At 32.8% G+C, this 23,028-nt stretch overlaps 1 protein-coding gene across 1 annotated transcript in view; it reads left to right on the plus strand.

Annotated features, from left to right (window-relative positions):
• Positions 1-23,028, plus strand: part of ATP8A (ATPase phospholipid transporting 8A1) — a 242,488-nt gene that overhangs the window by 202,280 nt on the left and 17,180 nt on the right. Inside the window, exons 39-40 of the mRNA XM_085821693.1 lie at positions 2,163-2,251; positions 5,694-5,737. Of these exons, the coding sequence (XP_085677819.1) occupies positions 2,163-2,251; positions 5,694-5,737 (133 nt within the window). The remainder of the gene's footprint in view (positions 1-2,162; positions 2,252-5,693; positions 5,738-23,028) is intronic.

A 23,028-nucleotide genomic window follows, 5' to 3' on the forward strand; every position in this document is an offset into this window, starting at 1 on the left:
AAAATAAAAAAATTATTATTTAAGTATAAAATCAGAGCATGGAAGCTATCAAATAAATAAGTAATGTTAGAAGTGCCTTTATTTGCATATAATTAAAATTTTTATATGAATTTATGTTCATACAAAAAAATCATATATCTGTTTTACATTTTTTAATACTGAAAACTGCATAATACTTTTGAAGAAAGTGAAATTAAATTTTTAAACATTATGTTTAAGACATGTTACTTTATAGTGTACTTTTTTTTATGCACAAAACTACTTTGAAATGGATCAAATGTTTTTAAAAAAGTCATATTCAAACTAAGGATTCTGTAAAAAAGATGGAATATATAATATAGTACTAGTATCACTAAATATGTTAAGAGCAAAATTAGAATGTGGCAGCTGATTAATTGCTTTAAAAATGAAATCTAACCTTTTTGAATTATTTTCAAGAGGATGTAATTTTCCCTTCAAATTACCAAATAATTTGGTATGTAACCAAAATGAGTCCTTTTCTGTTGATAGCTTGCAAAATATCACAAAAAATGCTTTATGTTCCTTCCTTGGGCTTATTCTTACGTTACTGTTATTTTCAAATTTTATGTGCAGGAACAAAGTAATTGACCTATTTAAACACACACACAAAAAAAAAAAAAGGATACTTTTCTCTGTAAGAAATTTAAAATGTTTTACATATTTTTCCAAAATATTTTTTAAAGGATCATTGCATTTGTTTTCGCATAAATTTTGCAAAACAGGTTTCCGAGTGCTGAATGTGCCATTCCTCAATATTTTGTATTTTGCTATTTTGTAATGAGGGTTTTATTATTTGTGATTACCGTGATTATGGCAGTATTATTTTTATTCATTATTATTATAAATTATTTTTGAGTATTACTGTATTTTTGCCTTTTGTGATGTTATTTATGGTTATTATTGTGTTGGTATTATAAAGGCCTTTTATAATGATGGTAATGAATATGGTATTGGACAACATGTAGATTTAATAAAGTGTAGTCTTTTGTAATTTTTTTTACAAATCACATTTATTGGTAAAATGTCATTTGGGGGGTGCGAGTATTATTGCTCCATATTTTGATCAAAATAAGTCTTCTGTATTTTAATGTAAAGCTACATTTAAAATAAAAGGTAAATTTTATATTCTATCTTTCAGTCATTTTCATCATAAATTGGAAGATATTATTACTTGTCCTACTTTTCTTCTTTCTTTAAATCTTTCGGCATTAAACATCAAAAATAGTTTAAATAGTATCAAAAATAGTTATAGATTGAATGCCTAGTTTTTTGGAGGTTTCATTCTGTGTATAGTTTTAAAACACATTGTTGCAATTAAGATATGAATATTTGTTAGCTTGGAAGCAACTATGTTTCGCAATTATATTTGCAACTACTTTTTTTTTTTTTTTTTTTTTTTTTTTTTTTTTCCTATGTTTAATAGTATATACAAAATTTCACATTTCTTATGCACAATATACTCTGTTTTTCTAGCATGTATATGTGTATAAATCATTTTGAATAAAACTTTTAAAAAAATTCCAATTATTCATGTGTAATCTTTTGTGATTGTTTTTCAATTCTATAAGCAAACTTACATATGAGCTTTAATATATTGAAATTTCTGTTGCCTAAAATGTCTTTGTAAATTAGCTTGCAAAAATAAAATTAGGCTGCTTCAATTTTATTACAAGTGTTTTAAAATGCAGCTTAAGTTTTATAAGTAGTGGAAATCCATTGCTAAAAAAAAGCCTGCAAAAATGAAATTATGATGTTTTAATTTTTTTTTTTTTTTTTTGTTTGTTTGTTTCAAATTTATTCAGCTTATGTTTTATGTGCATTATAATTGTATTGCCAAAAATAGTTTCCTGAAATAGCTTACAAAAATAAGTGTATTTCAGCTTTTATTTGTGTATTTGAAATATCTGTCTGTAGTTTTGAATTTTTTTAATAGTGCATGACTTTTGCATGTTTATTGATTGATGCTTATGCTACGTTATACTGATAATTTTTATTGAATTTGTTCTACATTATTTCTATAGACTTCTTTTTCATATTTTTTCTTTTTGTCTAAATGCTACAGATTTTTTGTATTTTGTTATGATATGGAGGTGTCTTGTATGCATTTAGTGTTGTAGTGACTCTCTTTGACTGTGATTTAGGCTTACAGAAACTGCAAGGTTACTAAAAAATGTTTTCAGAAGACCCTCTTCCCATGTTTCTGCAGTTCCTTTGGAGATGGAACTACAACGTAAGTTAATGCATAACAATACTTCTTTTCCTATTTTATCTATATGAAATAAATATAGGACATACAAAGTTTTTTCACACATTTTTATGGTTCTAGATCCAGCAGTTGTGAAAAATTAACTCCAAAACTGACTTTCGGAAGATTAGTGGGGTTTGTTCAATTTCAAATTGGTAAACTCAGGCTTTGGAAAAAAAAAAAAGAAAAAAAAGCTGGTGTCAGAAGACTGTGAAAATATGGTTGAAATCACATAATCGGAAAAGGGTTAAAAAAAATTTCAATTTAGGCATCGTATGGGTGAAGCAAAATCACTTACATGATTCCTAAACTTAACTATCGTATTTCCTTAGCCCTCCAAATATCCAAGGATTTGGACACAAAACTATAAAATTCTCAAAGTTTTGTGGTAATAATACCAAAATAACCCTCCCTTTATACCTTGACTGCTTTTCTTTCAATATATATGTAAGCTCACTTGTCTGGATTCATTTCAAGATACATATTTGTGTAGGCATCGTGACAGTATTTTGGGATTTTGGGACGCTACATATTAGTTTGGTCACTTGAGAGGTTAACTATGTTTTAAATATTAATAATTTATATAAAAGATTTGAAAACTATATTGGTAATCATGTAAGTAATACATACTTAATTTATATGTGCACGGCACAAAAAAAAAGGGGGGGACAGTTCTATATCTCCCATTCTACTGGGCCGAAATTCAACTTGCGAATTTCATTTCTCGAAAGCGCGACTTAACGATATGTATTAGATTTATATACAGGATGATTCTAAATTGTTTTTTACAAATTAAAGGGGGTGATAGTACCCATCCAAACGAGCAATAATTACCATCTCATTCCATTCTGAGAAGCAGAAAAGAGGAATATTAGAATTCCAGCCTCAACGTGCAACAGTGTTGGAAAAGCAAATGAATGAGACCAAAAGTTGCACAATCAGGTTTATTATTTAAAGAAAAACTCACAGAAAGTACTCAAAATGTTGACAACTCGCTCTTTCATTTCTGGCCTTCGTACATTTTGCGAACGTCCTGCATTGCTTTTTGAGATGCCAATAGAACCGGTTTCTAGCATTCTTCGATCAACACTGGAAAAGGTTGGATGACGTGGAAACCACTGTTCATACAGTCTTCGTGCTTCGCGTCCATTACTTTTTGCATCCATTCCGTATGCGAGTTGAATGTCTTCCAATTCCTCGTGTGGTTTAAATAATTTTTATATATTTTTCAAGAAATATTTTGAAATATAACCTATGAAATTTTTACCATCATCTTAAAGTGACGTATTTCTAAGTATACATGCAAAAAATGACAGTTTAGTATTCAAAATTTCCGAAGATATACGTGAATTTATGTATTGGCGCATTTTGAAATTTGGCATATTTGTTGAAAGCGATAAAACATCAAATGTGGTTTAGACACTTTGCTAAAATTCTTTGAAAGTACGAACGATGTGTCTTTTTTTCCCCGCTTGTGCACAATTTAAAAAGGTAGGAATGAGGTGCCTTTTTTCCTGCTACGCATAATGGAAGGAAAAGGAAAATATTATATTAAGAAGTTAGCCAAGTGAATTATTCTTGCCACAAACTGAAAAGATTACTCATTGATGCATTTTAAATTATATGACTTTGACAAATCACCTTTTGTGTCTGGAAAACTACTTGTGCTCTTGTGATTTACTCAAAACATAATCTTTGAAGGTTTTCATAGGACACTAATGATCTCAACCACTTGGAAACAACTTATTTTCACCCTTTTAGTTCTGTGTGGTCACAAATTACAAAAAAGGCAGAATGCTGTGAGCAAGAACCCACACAAATCAGCACCAGGGATTAACTGTTCGAGTCAGGTAGATATCACTTGACAGTTAGCTGCAGGAACTTTTGAGCTAACAGAGCCTAATGGCATGATATATAATTATGAAATGCTTGCTTTGCAGTATTGTCATTCAGACTATTTTGAAATCTTTCATAAAGAAGACAGATAAGATATATTACACTTGAATTTGGTTGCAAAGTTTTCCCTTTTAGTTTCAAATGCAACGGGTTTTTACCTGTGTTATATGTATAACTTAAGCCAATTTAGTTCTATTCAGAGTTGATTTTGGAAGACCTTATGTGCTGATATACTTTGTTTCAATTGAACACCTCGATTAGGATACGCAACAAAACAGTCTTCCGAATAAAGTTTGTTGAAGTAGATTTTAAATTTAAAGATAATTTAAAAACTTTCTCTTATTTTAATCAAATTGATTGTGGAATAACAGAATGATATTATTTGTCAAGCAAATTAATTAGTCTCTGGTGTCTCCAGTATTTGCATTTAATGGTATACTGGAGCCTTTAACTTGTCCCCTGAGTTTCATGCATGAGTGTATTGACATCAACAAAAATATACACCTGTTGCCTTCGGTATTCTATTGAGAATGTATTAACATAAGCAGAAATATCTGCTGCTACCATTCAGAATTATGAGATAAAAATTATAAATATGAAAGAAATTATTCTGAAGTGATGTAAACTGTGTTCCATGTGCAACAATAGAAATGCATAGTTAAAAATTATGCATCCTACCATTCTGCCTTCCTTCACCCATCTCAAAGGTTGAGAGATGGGAAATGAACAATGACTCATCAGACATAGATAATAGTAAAATTTCTTGCTAGAAGTGCTACTAAGGTGCTTTTACAGACCATGTGTTTGTCCAGTTTAGCCCTATATGATTTTTTACTTTATTCCTCTAGTGAAACGAAACTTGTTGAGATCCCAGTTTATGTCAGTAAATGAAAAGTAACATTTGAAGGAGGCATTAGGAGTAAATTGTGTGATATTTGCAAATGCTCATCATTCATTCCACAAGGAAATTATTTTGAAAATATACTTGCTTTAGCATTTTAAACTATTACCACTAAGGAGCTATGAGCTTTTATTAATGGACTGCACAAATAAGCATTCATAATTAGAATTCTCGTGACAGGTGACGGTTTGCTAAGAGCTCTGAACAGAGTTGCTGTTTTGGCACAGTCCATTAATTAAGAGGACTTGTGGCATCTTTAAGGTCAAGAATTTCCTCATAAGAAAATGCTATATCTGTGTATGTTAAGTTCCCAAACAATTAGATCATGTAACATATAAGCACATTGCCACAGTCTCATTTCTATGCCTTATAAATTAGAATCATTATAGCTATGTGCTTATTGTTATTTCACATCCTTATTATGTCTATGTTTGTGACAAGCAAGTTTGGTTATATGTTATAAAATGATTTTGTGCTCATTATAATACTGTGTTGTCGTTTCTCCCATGCTTGTTGCAAAGAAATTCTGCGATGTGTTACTGTTTTTGATTATATGTTTCTTTACATAAAATAAATTGTCTTTCTTTTCTTTCCCTTGCTCCTCCCTTTTCTGTCCACTATCCTATGTAGATGGCTTTGCATTTTCCCAAGAAGAACATGGTGCTGTACCTCAGGTAGTGATGTTTTTCATCCTTACCTTTTGAATGTGCTTTTAAAGCAAAACTGATTACTAATTACATTAGAACTCCAGATATTCAGATCTGTAGCTGTCTGGAATTCTTGTTATCTAGAATGCTTTACTTTCATAGCACATTAAACAGAAGTCTTTTACTTTTATCCAGTTAAACATTATTTAATATTCAGATCCCTTTTTTCTTTTGAGGCCAATTAAAATCGAACATATTTGTAACCCAGATCACTTGTTTTCTTTCTCGGCCAATTAAAGTTAAATATGTGAATTTATAACCCATTTATTTTCTTTCTAGGTCAATTAAAATAAAGCTTGTAATTTATTTTTTTGGTCAAGATATCTTTATCTTTTTTCTAACCCATTTGAAATTAAATCTGCTAGTACTTTTATGAACTAAAAAGCTTATTCTTTTCTCTAGGCTTATCAAAATTAAGTTTATTGTGAATTTGTATGTCTATTTTTTCATCAATTTATATAATGGGAATTAATACGTAGGTTGGGACAAAAGTCATGGCAACTATTTTTTTTTTCCTTGAAGATACCAGTCCGGTTGAAAAATGTGACCTATACAGACGAAAGGACAAGGTCTTATTTACATGTGTGGACAATGAATAGCACTGAAATATCGTAACACACGAATTTATTATGGTAGTATACAGGACAATATAGCCTTCACTGTGCAAAAGAATAATAACACAATACACATAAAGTTGACATGACAAACCTGGGCCTAAAGACTCATTATGTAGTCCCTTGCTGTCACCACATGCTGCCAACGATGTGGGAGGCGCTGAATACCATCAGCCTCAGCATTTGCTGCACCATGTGGGAATCGGGTCATCTGTTCACGCACAGTATTAGCAATGGCCTCTTGTGTTGCAAACCGCCTACCACGTATTGGTTCCTTAATCTTGGGAATGAGATCAAAGTCACAGGGTGAAAGGTCAGGAGAGCACGGTGGGTGCTCCAAGTCTTCCCATCCCTAACGTCGGAGTAGCTGCCATACAAACTCTGCTGTATGTGGTCTTGCATTGTCGTACAGAATTATTGCACTGTCCACAAGATCCGAATGTTTATCCCGAACGCCACGTCATACCTGTATCACCAGGAAGTCCCTGTAGTACTGTGCGGTCCTTGTTCTGCCATGAGGAACAAAGTGGCAAACAATGACACCCATGACGCCATATGCGACGATCACCATAAATTTGACTGGGCAAGGATTCTGACGCTAGCTCATTATGCCATATCCTGTGGACGGTGCGTTTCTCGATGCCACTTGCCCTCTCTAACTCCAGTAATGTCCATCATCTGTCTTCATCCATGAGGTGCTCGATGACGGCACGTGCCAAGTCGGTCCGCACACTTACCGGTCGTTCCGAACGTTGCTCATCACTGGTTGACACACGTCCTTGCTGAAACTTTCCTACCCACCGTGCTACTGTACGATATGGTAGGACATTATTCCCAAGGGTTCTACTAATTCACTGTGACATTCCATCGCATTTCTCCCTCGGAGAATGGCTATTTTGATGTAAGCGCGCTGCATGATTTACTTCCGCTACCACAGAGCCATCTGTTGTTCTGCATACACACTATGCCTGCAGAACTTCCACACGACACATATACGTTTTGTGATCCATTCACATATCTACAAGAAGAAAAAAAAAAAAAAATAGTTGCCATGACTTTTGTCCCAACCCTCGTATTACATTAAATATATAATTTTGATTAAGGAAGCTATTGAATTAATTCGAATAAATGTTAATTTTCTGTTGTTTGGATCAGCATATAATACAGGGTTCGTACGGTCCTTAAGAGTCCTTAAAAGTCCTTAAATTTTTTTGAATTGATTTTTGGTCCTTAAAAGTCCTTAATTTTGACCAAAATCAGCAGAAGATCCTTAATTTTAATCATCTGAAATCTCTGTCTGTTTTTATGACTGCCATTTTGAGTGTGAATTAGCATTTTGGAGGAATATTTTTGGCGATTCACTGACATATATGGTTATCTTTTGAATGGGTTCATGGGTTATAATTTGTTTCTATTTCTAATAAAAATGATGGGATACTCGAGTTTTTAAGCAAGAAGTGAAACATAAGCATTTTGAAATTCCTTTTTTCTAATAAAGAACTCTTAAACAACTTTTAGCTTTTGGGGATGTGAATTCTTTTATTAAACAGCTCTAAATTTGGCGACTTATCAACATTTTTGCGATTTTAGGATCAGTTTCTATAGAAAATTTTTAATTCCGAGATCTGACAATTTTTCGACCAGTTTTTTTTTAAAGCATCATAACATTGATAAATTTCATTAAAATAATGGTACTTAGCAAGAGCAAAATTAGCTATGCAATTAAAAAAATGTCTTCTTTTTAATTTTTTCATAGTAAGCGTTTTCCCCATGCAATTGTCTCGGAATATTCAAAATTCTCAGAATATGCATCACTTTTCTCTATAAAATTAATTTTACGCTTTTTCCCTCCTTCTTTTTTTCAAAATATTTCTGACTTTTTGCTGTTACAGAATTGGTAGGGATAATTTTTCTTTAGTATTTTAGACATTGCAGCTTGGAAAGTTTAGAAGGGTTTGAAGTCAAGATTTATAGACCTACGATTCTAGAAGATTCGAGAAATATGTGACAAAATGAAAAATGTCTCCATGATATCGACACGTAATGGATGTATTTTACAGAAAGTTTGCAATGAATTTCTTACCTTTTAGAGGACGTCTGGAAAGAACAATGAAAACATAATATTTAAATATTTTACTCCTGATACTAGAATCAATCTTTTTCTTAACATGTTTATCTTCCCTTTATTTTCTCTACCTTTCACTAGACACAAGCATCAAAAATGCTTCTAATCTTATCACTGGGCAGGCATTATAGAAAAAGATTTTTTTATTAATAAGGAAATTGAAAACTTACAATTTAAAAGATTCATCTAATATGCCTTAATGCAGCATACACAGAGCTGGCACTAGGCATTTTCCCACCTGATGCAATCTCTGTGGATCCTAAATTCTAAACGTTTTGCTATTTCTAGATTTTGTTGTTCGATGTGTCACTAAATTCTAAAAATTCTGCCACACCAGCTTTGTAACTGTGCTTTACCATATATATTTCATATTTCTTCTGAATGTTCATATTATTAAAGAAATAGAATTAGCCACTTTTTCTATACATTCTAAATGCATTTAGTGTTTTTTAGAATAACAGAAATAATTAGATCCAAAAATTCTAAAATGAAAAGGAACCGTGTTGAAGAAAGAAACTGAATACATAAAGAAAATTACTCCTCAAAGGTATTATTATGTAACTTACCCAATTGTTTATAATTCCAGCCTTTCAGTTTATGATTCATTCGGGGATTTGGGACTATTTAACTTTGACCAGATCAAGTAAACCCTCATAGGTACCTTGTGGAGATGTTGATAAGTTAGGAGATAAGCACACAGAAACTAACGAGAGCATTGGTTTGCATATTGAGACAACTCTCTAATTGTTAGAAAAGATGATTAAAGAGAAGGAAATCAATATAAACTAGCCAAAATGTTTGGAAAGGCTTCAAATTAAAATGAAAGATAAATATTTTGTTGAGTGTTGTTATAAAACATAAATGTTTTGTAGCTTTTAATGTGTATCCTAATATCATTTAAGAATCAATGTCATAAATTACATGTATTTTAAACTGTGAAATTTTATTAGATTTTAATTTTAATAGGCTTTTTTTAACAAATATTGTTAAAAAATAAAATTTAATAGTGGCCATGTAATTCCATAATGACTAAAGTTATCTAATTACCTAATTTAATTATTTATAACTAACTGCTTACCCTTAAAAGATATCTCTACATATTAAAGCGAGTTATTGCCTTTCACTAACACTTACTATGGTCACAAGATAAAACACATAAATTTAAAAATTCAAGTAAAACTTATTCTTTGCATCAAGTGAAACTTAAAAATAACACAAAACAACTTGTCATCTCTGTTACTTTAATCGCTTATTGGAACTTTAAAGTATATTAACTGGGCTACAATCCCTTGGAACTCTACACAAATCTATGACACTAACTGCATCAAACAGAGCCTGACTAAGTTTCAACACTTGCCAACTGTGTCTACATGAGACCTTTCAGGTTTGTTCTAATGAGCAGGTCTCTCTCTAGACAAGCAACAGTGGTGACAACATTCAGTCTTTTGTTATGAATCATGCTGATTATGATCTTATTTCTCATTTTAACCTATACCGTTTGACATAAAATCTACCTGCTATTTACTAAACTTCTAGACTGACTAAGTATGTAACAAAATGAGACATAAAAAAATCCACATAAAGCTAACTATTAGTAAAACGTAAGTAAATGTCATCTTCTTTCGAAATTTATCCAACTATGTAATGTAAGTGTAAAATATTTAATCCTACTTGATAAATTGTATAAAGTTTATTTTATTCTCAAACTTATTATTGTAGACGCTATGCTTGCGTTATGTTAATTAATCATTATGTTAATTAATTCATGTTTAGTAATAATGCATACTACCCAGGGATCTATTGTATTTTTAGTATGGTATTACAAAAGTGAAATTCAGGCATAAAATAGTATTTTTAATTGAATTTATTCAGTTCCCATTTGCTCATAGGTCCTTAATTTTTTCATTAATGGTCCTTAAAAGTCCTTAAAAGTACTTAATTTCTGTGTGCAGAAATGTGTACGAACCCTGTAATTATGTTTGCCTCATGGTGGAAGGATCTAAAGAAACAAATGGTTGCCAGTGCTGTTTGTTGGACTCTTGAATGGCATGTGAAATGTTTAATAATCTGTTAATGGCTATCCATTAAGAACTAATCTGAATTTGAATGCAAAATGATATTTGGAGCTGGAGGCATGGGTTTGAAACCTGTTGAGACTATTAAGATTCCTTCTGCTGCATTATTGGGGTAGCAAATTTCATTCTTCCAAAAGTGAGGATTTATTACCTGGGATGGTGTTGATAGCATGCAGTGCCTTTTTTTAGAGCTTTCCATACATGCCGCATAAGGATTACATCCAGCAACTTCACTGGTGATGCAAATAATCACTTCTTCTGGAAAGTCATCAACCAAGTTATATGTGACTGTATATTAGCATCTATAAAAATTAGCAGCTTTCTAGACTCTTCCCAACAGTTCCTTGGATTCTACCTAAAGTTGAAGAATTTCACCCCTATAATGTTTTGTGGTCACAGTCGCACCTCAAAGACAGGCAGTGATTTACATCATCCAGCTTGATATTTCCCCATACAAGGATTCTACTTCTGCCTAAACAGTTAATTTTTCTTTGCTCTTGGTTGCTTCATAGTGGGCTTTAAGCTGTCTCCAGATGAAGACCTATCAAGAATCCCCTATGTACTGAATCTCGCTCATCACTGAAGAGGACATGACCCCAATTTTGCTGTATTCAAGAATGGTATACCTGGCTCCACAAAAGATGTGCTTTCTTCTATGATCTGTTGAAAGGAGCACATACTGTTAATCGCGGGGCATGTACGGTCTACTGTGATAGGCATGTCGATAAAATTTGCGTGAAAATTTTTGTTCCAGGTAAGATGTTGAGATCATAAGAGAGCTTCTAGCCATCCTCTGTGGCATCATGCATTTCATTTCATATATTGATTCATTGCAGGTATCATGGCTCAAGGATGGCTTTGGCCTGCCTTTATAATGATGGTACCCCTAGTTTGGACTCAGTACCTTTTCACGCCATAATATAATAGCACATCATCATTTGAAACATCGCAACCATTAATGATCTCTACTTGGGACTGGCCATCCTGAGGACTACTCACAGCTCTCTAACTTACGTCATTTAAATGATTGTAATAACTAATTTTAATCAAAATCTGTCAGTCTTCTAAGTTTTCATGTAAGAAACTTAATTCTATAGAAGAATTGCACAGATTTGAAAACTTGTCACTTTCATGTTTTGATTTTCAAATTGGTGTCTTTTCTGAGTCCTTAAAAAATGTTTCCATTTAATCTTTTGAACACCACTAGTTGTTTACAGTACATTTAACCATTTCCCAAATTGTGCACAACATTTTTTTAATAAGTGCGATAACTATATTGTGGCAAAAAAATATGTTTGTAACTAATTTTGAATACTAGTATAAATGAAAAGTAACATTTGCTCAGTAAATAAGTATTTGGCTTACTTGGGGGGGGGGAAACCACTCAGTTATCTGAATTCATTTTAATACAGTTAGTCTGAATATTTGGAGTTTTACTGTATTATCAATTATTGTTTTGTTAAAATAGCTCTTCAAGCCTTTGCACTCCAACTACTCTTCCAAGGCAAATAAAATGGTTGCCATTATACTCCAAGGCACCAAAATAATAGTTGTGCGCTAAAGATGGAATGCTACAAATATTAGTGAGATGCCAACTTCTAGAAAAATTTTCCTGTTTTTTCCTTTCTGTCTTCATTACCCATTTTTTCATCACTAGTATGACAATGGTGCAGTAGCATCTCTTTAAATGCAAATCTAAATTTTCCTGCTTGTATGTGCATCATTCTCAAGGGTTTTTATTATAATTATACCTTGTTATCCTTAATTTAAAATTATATTTTATATTTATGCCTATCAAATTGATGACTACATAATTACTTATTCCTAACTGAAAATGTATGCTATTTAAAATACTGGATGGAGAGGAACTTTTATGGTAGAATAACAGTGATAGTGAGTTTTTATTTATTTATTTATTTCATGAGGTGGAAATATATCTAAATGGTATAACCATAATTACAGTAAGTATAAGAGGTACAAACTTGAAGGTAAGTTTTACAGTTTTGAACTTAGTTTGGGTGAGTGTAGGAAGGAATAAAATGGAAGAAAAATGTGGGGAAAATTTTTTTTTTTTTTTTTTTTTTTTGAAGATAGTAATGATAGTAGGTTTAGTATTTATTTAAATGGGAATTAGTGAATAAAACAAGAAAATTAAAGATTAATTTTTTGAAAGATAGGAGTGATAATGAATTTCATTTTAATCTGAGAAGAAATGTAAAGGAAAAGATCAGAAATGAAATTTTCTTAACTTAAGCTACCCCCTTTTTTTTGTTAATGGAAGTAAAAATGAGTTTTAATTTTTTGATGACAGTGATAACGAATTTGATTTTGATATAGATTCAGAAAAGGATGTATCTGAAGAGTGTGAGAGATCAAGTATTCATTCTGATGATAGTGACTTTATTCCACCATTAAGGGAAAAAGTAAGAAGACTGCAATCCAGTGATACCAGTGAAAGTGTAGAAAATTTAGATGTATATAGTGAAGATTATTCTTTTAGTGATTGATAGCAAAACCTTAAAAAGACATAGTATTCCCAATTGATTGGATTCTTCAATTGCTCCAGTGCCTTAAAGCATCTGTAATTCCCCCCCCCAAAAAAATATGTTCATTTATTTGTATACGAGGGCTATCCAGAAAGTAGATTACATTTTGGAATAAAAAAATAAACAAAGTATAGGAAACAAATTTTATTATATACAGATGAAAGCCACACTCAAATACTACTTTTCTACATAGTCACCATACAAATTAAGGCATTTATCGTAGCGATGTACGAGCTTGGAAATTCCTTCGTCGAAAAATTCGGCCGCCTGCGCCTTCAACCACTTCGTTACCTCTTCTTGCCTTCCATCTTGCACAAAACTTGTGGTAACCAAGCTTTTCGCTGATGATTTCGTGCAACAAACTTCGCGAAATTTGTGGAAAACTCAAAGAAAGTTCCGTTATTGTGAAATTTCGATTTTCACGGACTTTAGCATCGACTTTTTCGAGAAGTTCGGCGGTCACTATGCTGGGTCTCCCACTTCGATCTTCGTCGTGAACATTGGTTCGGCCATTTTGAAATCTTATGACTCACTGACGCACTCCACCTTCAGTGATAATGTTGTCCCCATACACTTCACGAAGCTGCCGATAGATTTCTATCGGTTTACAGTTTTTTGCAGTCAGAAACCTTATTACTGAGCGCACCTCGCAGCTCGCGGGATTTTCAATTAACGCAGACATTTCAAACCGTCACAGTATCTGAACGGAGCACAGCACGAACCTCTCACTAGCACGGCTAGATGCAGACTGAGCTGCGCAACGCTCTGACCCCAAGATGGCCGCACTAGCCCCGCCCCTAGCGGACACAGACGGAAACGTAATCTACTTCCTGGATGGCCCTCGTATATTATGGCAAAAAAGTTGGATTTTTTGGAAAATGTAGCCAAAGGAAAGTCTGGAGTGAAAAGGCTTGCATCAGCTAATTTGACTAAAAAGGAAGGTATATACTTAGCATTTGTGCTATTTTCATTGATTTTTTTTTTTTTTTTTTTTTTTTTTTTTTTTTGTTGACATGAAATCAAATCCATAAATCTGTATTTTCTGCACTGTTTTCTGCATGTTTTATTGCATGCAAAAAAAAAAAAAAAAGAGAGAGAGAGAGAGAGGTGTGTAAAAGAATTATTAAAAAGGAATCATAATTCAGTATTTCTGAAATCCAAATACCTATCAGAAGTTCACATTTTTCACAAAACAGAATTTTGCAGATTTGTGGATTTGTGGTTTTGGTGTAATGCCAATGTATTATTTTACTGAGGAGAAAAAACTTGTTTCATGTATTTCAGAGTGTGATCTTAACTTGCTTTTGGTTGCACATAATTTAAAAATCATACTCACTTATATTGTTGATTACTTGCTGGCTGCACTCATATTTTTGATTAATTGTATTACATATCAATTTATTTATTTGTTGTGAACAATCTCCATAAACAAACTTTGGGGGATGATAGAGAACATTTATATGAGCCATAATCATACAGGAAAACATGACTGGGAAAGGATAGATGGTGAAAAACATACATTGTTTTCAAATGATGAAAATGTACAACAGCATTAGTGTAGTCACAAGCCTTAATGAGGAAACTCCATGTATCAATCGGTAGCACTGATGTAGCACACCATCATTTTATTCCTGGTTCTGTTTTCCTATGTGAATATGGTTCATATCAATGTTTTATACCTCACTTCAAAGTTTGTTTGTGAAATTATGATACAATGAGTTTGATCAAAATCCTGACACCCACCAAACATAAGGTGAACTATTCGAGGGAGACTCAATCCGCCTTGTTCCAGCGGTACCATATGATTAACCAAACATAAAATATCAGATTCTGCCACTGATGTTGGAGTATGGTATAGAAAATAGTAAATTGGTGAAAAAAAAAATAGTAAGTTTGCTATGTTTGCTACCTTCCAGACCTCTTTTTAGAGGATTCCATTTCACAGGCAATCAAAGTGATCGATTTACTTAGCCTCTAGTTCACTGAGCAAGTAACAACCAAATTTTCACAATTTTTATCAAATGTGTATTACATTTTTTGCAAAATTAGTAGGAAACGGGGATCTGAACAATTTTGCCATGAAGTAACTGGATATAGGAAAATCTATTCATGAAATGTTTACAGTGCATTCCCATTTTATTGTGAATGATGTCATAATGAAGTAGAAATGTGCGGGAGCTACAATTATGCATCTGCAACTTAACTGACCTTATCATCTGTTCGAGAGAAATCAGAAAGTGGAGAAGAGGTTGTTAAATAGAACTGAGAAAACATTTGTTCCGAATCCCAATATACTTCTGGTTATACTAATACAATGATAATTTGCTGATAGCTCCGAACTTGAAGTTGATTTTGATGGCTATTATATACTAGTGCTAAACACTATTTAGGGTCATTTCAGTGACACTGGAGTTAAAGCTGTTATAAAAAAATGCTATAAATTGAAATATCTCATGACTATTCGATAATCTAATTTTAATGTACACTATCTGGGAATCGGCCAAGTGAATAGTGTGCACTTGATGGTATTGTAAAGTCTGCTTATGGAATCTTAATGTTTAAAGATGTTTCCATGTTTGACTTAATACCCTAGTTTGTGTGAGAGAAGCTATGAACGACAATTCTGTGCTGTCCACATCATGGCAATGGTTTTGATGCAACACCATTCATATTTCAATATGATCATGTTCCCATTCATAGACCATATGCCATACAGAACTGGTGTGTTGAAGAATTAGATTGGCCTGCCTGGGCCTTGACTTCATTTCTTTAAGGATAAATTGAAATATTGGATGTTAGCCTGGTGTGTTGCCCCACTTTGGCAATAAAATTTACCATTGCTTTTCTACAAAAATGGTATTGAATCCAGCTGAAGCCTTGGTATACCGTGAATAGCTTCTAATAATAGTAATAACTCTTATCATTGCAAGAAATAACCCTGCATTGTATTAATTTTTTACTTATGTGGGAGGAAAATCAACATGAGAATGTGTTTGTGTACTTTTGATCTCATGCTGTATCTAAAATTTTTATCATATCAATATAAATTGTATATTATTTTTTAATTAGATTTCAAAAAATACTTTAAGTTTTAATTTTGAAATTTTAATAATGAGATTGTGTTTACTCCTAGTATATACAGATTGCTTCATTTTGATAGCTTAATTCAATTAAAACTGAAATATAGGAAACATTTATCATAATGCAGTTATTTGTCTTAGTTAAAATTAAACACAACTAACTGCATTATGATAAAAGTGAGCTGAATTTGAAATCTTTTTTTTTTCTTAAATTTGATAATTGTATTTAAATTAGTTTAAAGTGCAATCAAAATTTAAGGAATTTTCTATCATAGCTGAGATTTTGTTGAATGATTTTCAACAGACAAGGCTATGAAAACAAGTTACTAAATTTTACTTTTCAGCTTTTGTTTCCAGTTGTATATTTAATGTGTTAAAGATAATGATTTTTTAACATATTCATATTAAAATATGTTATACAGCATTAAAAACAAGTTTACAATATGGTATATAAAAGTTTACAGTGTAAAATGAATACTTTTAGCTAAAATATTATATGAAAAGTTAATGGTGTTTTTAAGGTATATTTTTAAATGTATGCTATTTTTATGCAATGTACTTTTAAAAAAGATAACATTTGAAAATTGTAATGAAAAAAAATTTGGGGGTGGCAGTTTTGTGCCTTTGTTTTAGCAGTCTTGTCTATATTTGTGCAAAAAAAAAAATTTTTTTTTTTTTCTAATGTTGTAAGATGCCAGTTTCAGAACCTCTGTCTGTATAATAAGATTCTCTACCAATTTCAGAACCTCTGTCTTTTCTTAATCAAGTCTATCCATTACTGCATTTAACCTTGTTTATTCATAGCTTTTTATGCATTTGGAAATATTTAATTACAAGTATTATTTTTATTTTGGAAATATTTGATGGACAAATTATTTTATTAGCAAATATTCAGTATACAATAATATTAATGAACACGCTATTATTTAAAAGCAAAGAGTGATTAGTCATACTGAGCCTGTGCTGAATAAAATGCATGTGTGCCTTTTGACTTTTGAAAAGCTTAACTTGAATGACTGTTAACTGAAAGCTATAATAATAACGTACCCATCTGATTAACGCATATTTGATGTACACAGTGTATTAAAAACATTCCAAGACTGATTGCACCCAACCATATTATGCAAAGGATATACTCACATTTTATATTATTCATCTACATAGTCTTCCCATCTCTTTGACGTTTTGTTTCCAGATTGTACTCGAGAAACCCAAGTCTCATCTCTGGTGATAATGTTTTGCAAAATAATTGGATCCTGATTGACCACAACAATCAAATGATTGCAGGAGGGAATTCAGTGTTCGTTTTGTTCAGGAGAGTGCATCACGAAGAGCATATAAAGTTTCTTTTTTTCCTTTCGAATTCTTTGCCATGATTGCGAAAACAGGTCCTACACTAATGTTTAACGACTATCATTTCTATCATTATTTGGTGGTTAGATCTCACCAACACTTGTACACAGCATTTGCATGATTTTGACTTGAACATCGGCAAACTCTCATCATCTGTGATCAAGTGTCTTCCAGCTTTAAACCTTCAAAATGCTCAGACAATCTCAAACGATTCATAGCGTAATCAGCATGTGCAGATTTAATCATAACATACATTTGAAACACTCGCATATACAGGCTTTGTGCAAATTAAATCTGCCTGATCAGAACTAGTCAGATATTAATACACATTACACGATTAGTACACAAATAATTGATACACTTGGCTGTAGTTCATTGCATGTCATCCTGCCATTTTTGCAAAGATAGACTCATTTTTACTTTTAGGGGAGCTTTTGAGTACATTGTATATTATTTCTATTAAATGCAATAGTTTTACAGTTAAGTAAGCTTGTATTAATCCTTAAAAGAATCACTTAATTAATTAAATAATTAAGAGATAATTTTAAATGATGCTTTATTGACACCTAACAACAACATACAGGAAAACGATAAAACTAAAAAAAGTGGTATAACATAAAACAGTTTTTAAAAGTTCAGAGCGTGAGTTCAAACAATCACATTTCACTTCTGCAGCTCGCGTGCGTTGAATTGAGTATTTTTCTTTATATCGTTCGTAGAGCAGGTTGCAACGATATTCATTTGTTACAGTTTTCCCTCTGTCTATGAAGACGTCTCTGTGAGTAGCCAGAGGAAGAATTGTCTTGTTGGTTCTTTTGCACAGCATTCTTAGAAATGTTCTCTCTCTCCGGAGGGTACATCTTAACTTGGTGATATCCTGATTTTAGGTCTATGGTAATCATGTATCTGGTTTGCTTTGCAGTATGAAGAAGTTCATCCATACTACGCAGCGGGCGTGGATCAGACTTATTCACGGAATTCAGTTTCCTGTTGTCAACACATAATCAAAAGTCATTTTTCGGCTTCGGAACTAAATCGAGTGCTGCATATGGTGAATCACACTCTTTGATTATGCCTGATGCAAGAAGTGCATCAATTTCTTTCTTCAAAATCTCCTTTCATGCTGGAGGTAGTCTGTAAGGGGTTGTAGCCATTGGAGGTGAGTCACCTGTATCAATTCGGTGCTTGATATAAGGAGTTGGTTCTTCCCCCGGGGAGAATGTAATTTCGTATTTTTCTAATAAGGCATTCAATCGTTTTCGCTGCTCTTCCATTAAATTTTCACCTTCGTCTGGACGTAGTAAGCAAGGATTTGTTGACATGTCACAGGATTGGATTTGAACTCTTTCAGCAAATGGAAAGTATTTATTTGGGTTGTCACCAAAAAAACACTTTTGCTTATAAATATTTAGAACTAATCCAGCTTCTTTTAGGAAGTTTTCTTCAAGTAGTATTTGATTACCTGTAGCATCAAGAAGAGCTATCAATGTCAGAGGGAAGGTCCGGCCTTCAAGGCCAAGTTTCACACAAGTTGTGTAAATATCTTTCGTCGTTTGCCTGCCGTCAGTGAGACAAACAGTGAAAGAGGATTTCTTGAACTTCACCCCATCTTCTTTTAAGATTTGGTACAGTTTCCCCCCAGCGATTGAATGACTTGCTCCACTATCCGCACAAGCTGTGCCATATATTCCATTGATGGAGATACATCACTGCAGTTGTCTTGGTGTTGTTTAACTTTTGTATACAAATATTTTCAAAACGAGCTGAGGCTGATCTCGTAGAATCCTGACAATCTGGGCATTTCGATTTAGTAAATCCAATTTTACCATAACCATAGCAAGAGATCGTTGGTTTATCTGTTACATTGGTATATGTCTTCTTCACTGGTGCTTTCCGAATTGGAAGTTTTCTTTCGAGTTGGTGAGATTGCATCTTTGCTTTGATTATTATGTAAGCAACCATAAGTGTCCAATTTTTCTGCTAATTCTGCAGGCGAGTTTAAGTTCGGTCAAATGCCCAAAAAGTTATCTCTTATTTCTTGAGAAACTCTCTTTTTCATTTGGTCAGCTATAATGAGCTGCTTCAAATAATCAAATTTTGTAATGTTTAATTCTCCAAGCCAATTTTCAAAATAACTGGTCAGTTCAAAGTAGAAATCACGCCAAGTACTTTCTGGTTTCTTCCGATGTAGAGCAAACAGTTGTCGGAATTTATCAGCGGTGAGCTTATATCTCTTTTGAAGCATTTCCTTCATCTTTTGGTAATCTCTTGATTCTTCTCCCGGTTCATGAGCAATCAATTTTCCAGTTTCTGTTGGTAATGATCCCACTAAATACAGAACCCAAGTTTCTTCTGGAACCTTTCCTTTAGGATCATATATAGGTAAAATTTTCTCAAGATCCCAACTGGTTTTTTCAGCCTCAACAACAGCACCTGCTGTAGTGGGGAGGGGCATCTTCTGAACTTCAAAGGTAAGTCTCAAGCGTTCCAATTCATAAGCTCGTTCTTCTTCTTTTTCTTTGGCTAATTTCTCTTCCTTAGTAGCTTCTTCTTGAGCAATACGTTCTTTCTCATTCTCAAGTCGTTCTTCTATTATATTAGTTAACATATGTTTCACTAATTCTTCATCATAATTATCAGATTTCATTATGAGTTCTTTTAATAGTGCAACTTTTAGATGTCTGCCACAACTAAATCCAGTTCAAGGGCAAGAAGTTTTAAATCGTCTTCTTTCCCCTACCTAAAAAGGACATTTTGTCTTTTGCGAAATTTAAACACAGTTGTAAACAGGGTTGCCACGTTACCTGGAAAACCGGGAAAAGTCAGGGAATTCGAAAATTGACCAAAATATTCAGGGAGTAGTCAGGGAATTTAAGTATTTTTGTCAAAATCTGGAAAATTCAGGGAAGTTCATACAACGATCCCGCCAAAAAAAAAGCGATTTTTGCGCCGACGTCGGAAGAGAGAACTTTTTTTGGCAAATTATGTATCACGTGAGTGTCATTCGGGTAGCTGGCATAGAGCCAATTTTCGCAGCTCCAATTTGATTGTCTTTTAGAAAGGCAAAGCAACTTTCCCGCAAGTTTTGGTTTCCAGTATTCTCGAGAATCGCATGTGCAGTGCATGAATTAAAGAAAATACCTGTTCTCGTATAAAACAAAATGGGTTTAATCCTAGTATACGGTACCATGGAGGTTAGAATCAAAGAATATGTATTGTAAAGAAGGAAAACCTCTCTGCAACAGACGTGGCTGTTGCTCCGTTCGATCATAGAGGGAAACAGCTGTGCATGTCTGATATATCTGTCGCCAAAGCTCGAAACCGGTGTCGAAGTTCGAAGGTCACGTTATCAAGAGTTCATAAAATGAATATCGTTTAAAATTTCTTTAACCACTTGCGCTAAAAAGACGTGCCACGCACGTCGAGATGCTTTTGTCTCAAACCGCGAGCGACGTGAACACCACGTCGATAAGCATTTATCGCAAAAATGAAAATAACGTGGTGCACACGTCGCCTAACAACGAGATTGTTTATTTCTCGAGTTACAGCTCTGGATAGCACTCGCAGATGCGGAGCGGCGTAAATGAGACACTTTACCGCTTGTTATATTGTAGCGCATGGCACCGCAACCGTGAAGTTGTCTTAGCGCAAGTGGTTAAACTCTAAAGGAAAAGAAAATATTTTTTGGTGCAAGTAAATTAATTCATGGATTAGTTATTTTCAGGGAAAAAAAAAAAAAAAATACTACGAAAATCCGTTTTTAAAATTATTGCGAAAAATCCAAGAAGAAACGCCTTTGATAAAACGTTTCTTCTTGGATTTTTCGCAATAATAACGTTATTTAAAATTATTTAAAAACGGATTTTCGTAGTTTTCTTTTTGTCAAAGAGCGTTTCTTCTTAACACGTGTTTCTCAATTTCCTGTACACATCGCGGAGAGGGAAATTCTGGCCGCAAGGTTCCGTCGCCAAATCCCTTGGCAAATTTTCCCTTCGCATTCTAGCGGCGTAATAGCATTTTACTTGTATGGAACCTTTTCTTCTTTACATAGACGTTCTTTGGTGAGAATAATAATAATAAGATTTGGCGACATCATGATGCGCAGTAAACGGGTCATTTTGGTCTTGGCGACAATTTTCAAAATCGTGCCAAAGCCTTACCGTATACTAGAATTTTACCGCAAAATCTTTTTAAACCTTTTTTTTTTTTTTTTTTTTCATAAATACCTTGCCATTTTGCAGTAAAATAAAAAAAATAGTAATCAGTCATCTAGGCTAGCCATGTAATATAACTATATTCGCTAAAATATCGTTGATTATTATAATTCAATTTTTAAGTAATTATTTTTATGTTATTCATATAATTTAATGTTGCTTCTTCCCTCTAAATTTATTTATCATTAGTAAATAATATTTCCAAATTTCAGGAAATTTTCTCTGGCATAATCCTGAAATTAATTATAGCAGTATGATGACATACCATCACGAAATTTAATGCACACATTTTTTCCTTATGTATGCTGCGAGATTAATATAAAATACCTCAATTTATTAAAATAGAATTCTTTATTTCGTTTAGCTGCAGAATGTCTGCAACAAAAGCCTTATTTTATTCCAGATTGGGAAGATTCTAATCTCAATCTTCAGTGGAGAAAACAAAAACTATTATAATTATATTTGTGTTTTCAAGTGTTAAGGTGCCTTTTAAGAACATACCTCACGCAAATTAAATTTACCTAAAATCTAACCTAACTATTTAGCATAGCGTTGTGATTTATAAGGACTGGATTAGCCTCGTGTTGAACTGGTGATGATCATGAGTATTAATTAAATAAAACGTACATTTGTTATCCAATGTATATATCTTAAATTTTATTAAGTTTCTTAAGTGGAAAACTAAACAAAATTATCAAAGTATACCAAGAATAATTAAGAATAAATATCCTCTGGGATTTATTGAATAATTAAGTGAATTTGCTACACAATACAAGTAATACCATAATTAATTTACCTCTTAGCACAGCCAACGTACATTATGCGGATAGACTGGAATTTTCTTGAAACACACCTGGAAAAGTCAGGGAATTTCATTCTCCTGTTTGAGTGGCAACCCTGTGTAAAGTTTCAGTTAAAGTTCACACTATGGCTGTTAAAAATTAATATTCTAATTTTATACTTGTTTGAATTTTAAATGTATTTAAATTTGTCCTTTCAGTCCTTATATCATTGATAATTTTAAGCCCTTATGGTCATACGAAAGAAATCAACTTCACAATAAGTGGAAATAAACACTACTGGTTAACATTACCAGAAAAGACCAGTTTCGTCAGTGCTGTAAATTTGTTTTGGAGATAACATTTCATTACTGATGAGCTCAATGAATTCGTCTGTAAATAAGATCAGCAGCTTTTTCAGTATCAGCTGAAGCTTTTTCACCTAAAATTTTTAATTGCTTTGGAGAGTCAT

This window comes from Stegodyphus dumicola, chromosome 1, assembly GCF_044657685.1.
Source record: "Stegodyphus dumicola isolate Sdum_Otavi_A_Nest chromosome 1, ASM4465768v1".
Taxonomy (NCBI): Eukaryota; Metazoa; Arthropoda; class Arachnida; order Araneae; family Eresidae; genus Stegodyphus; species Stegodyphus dumicola.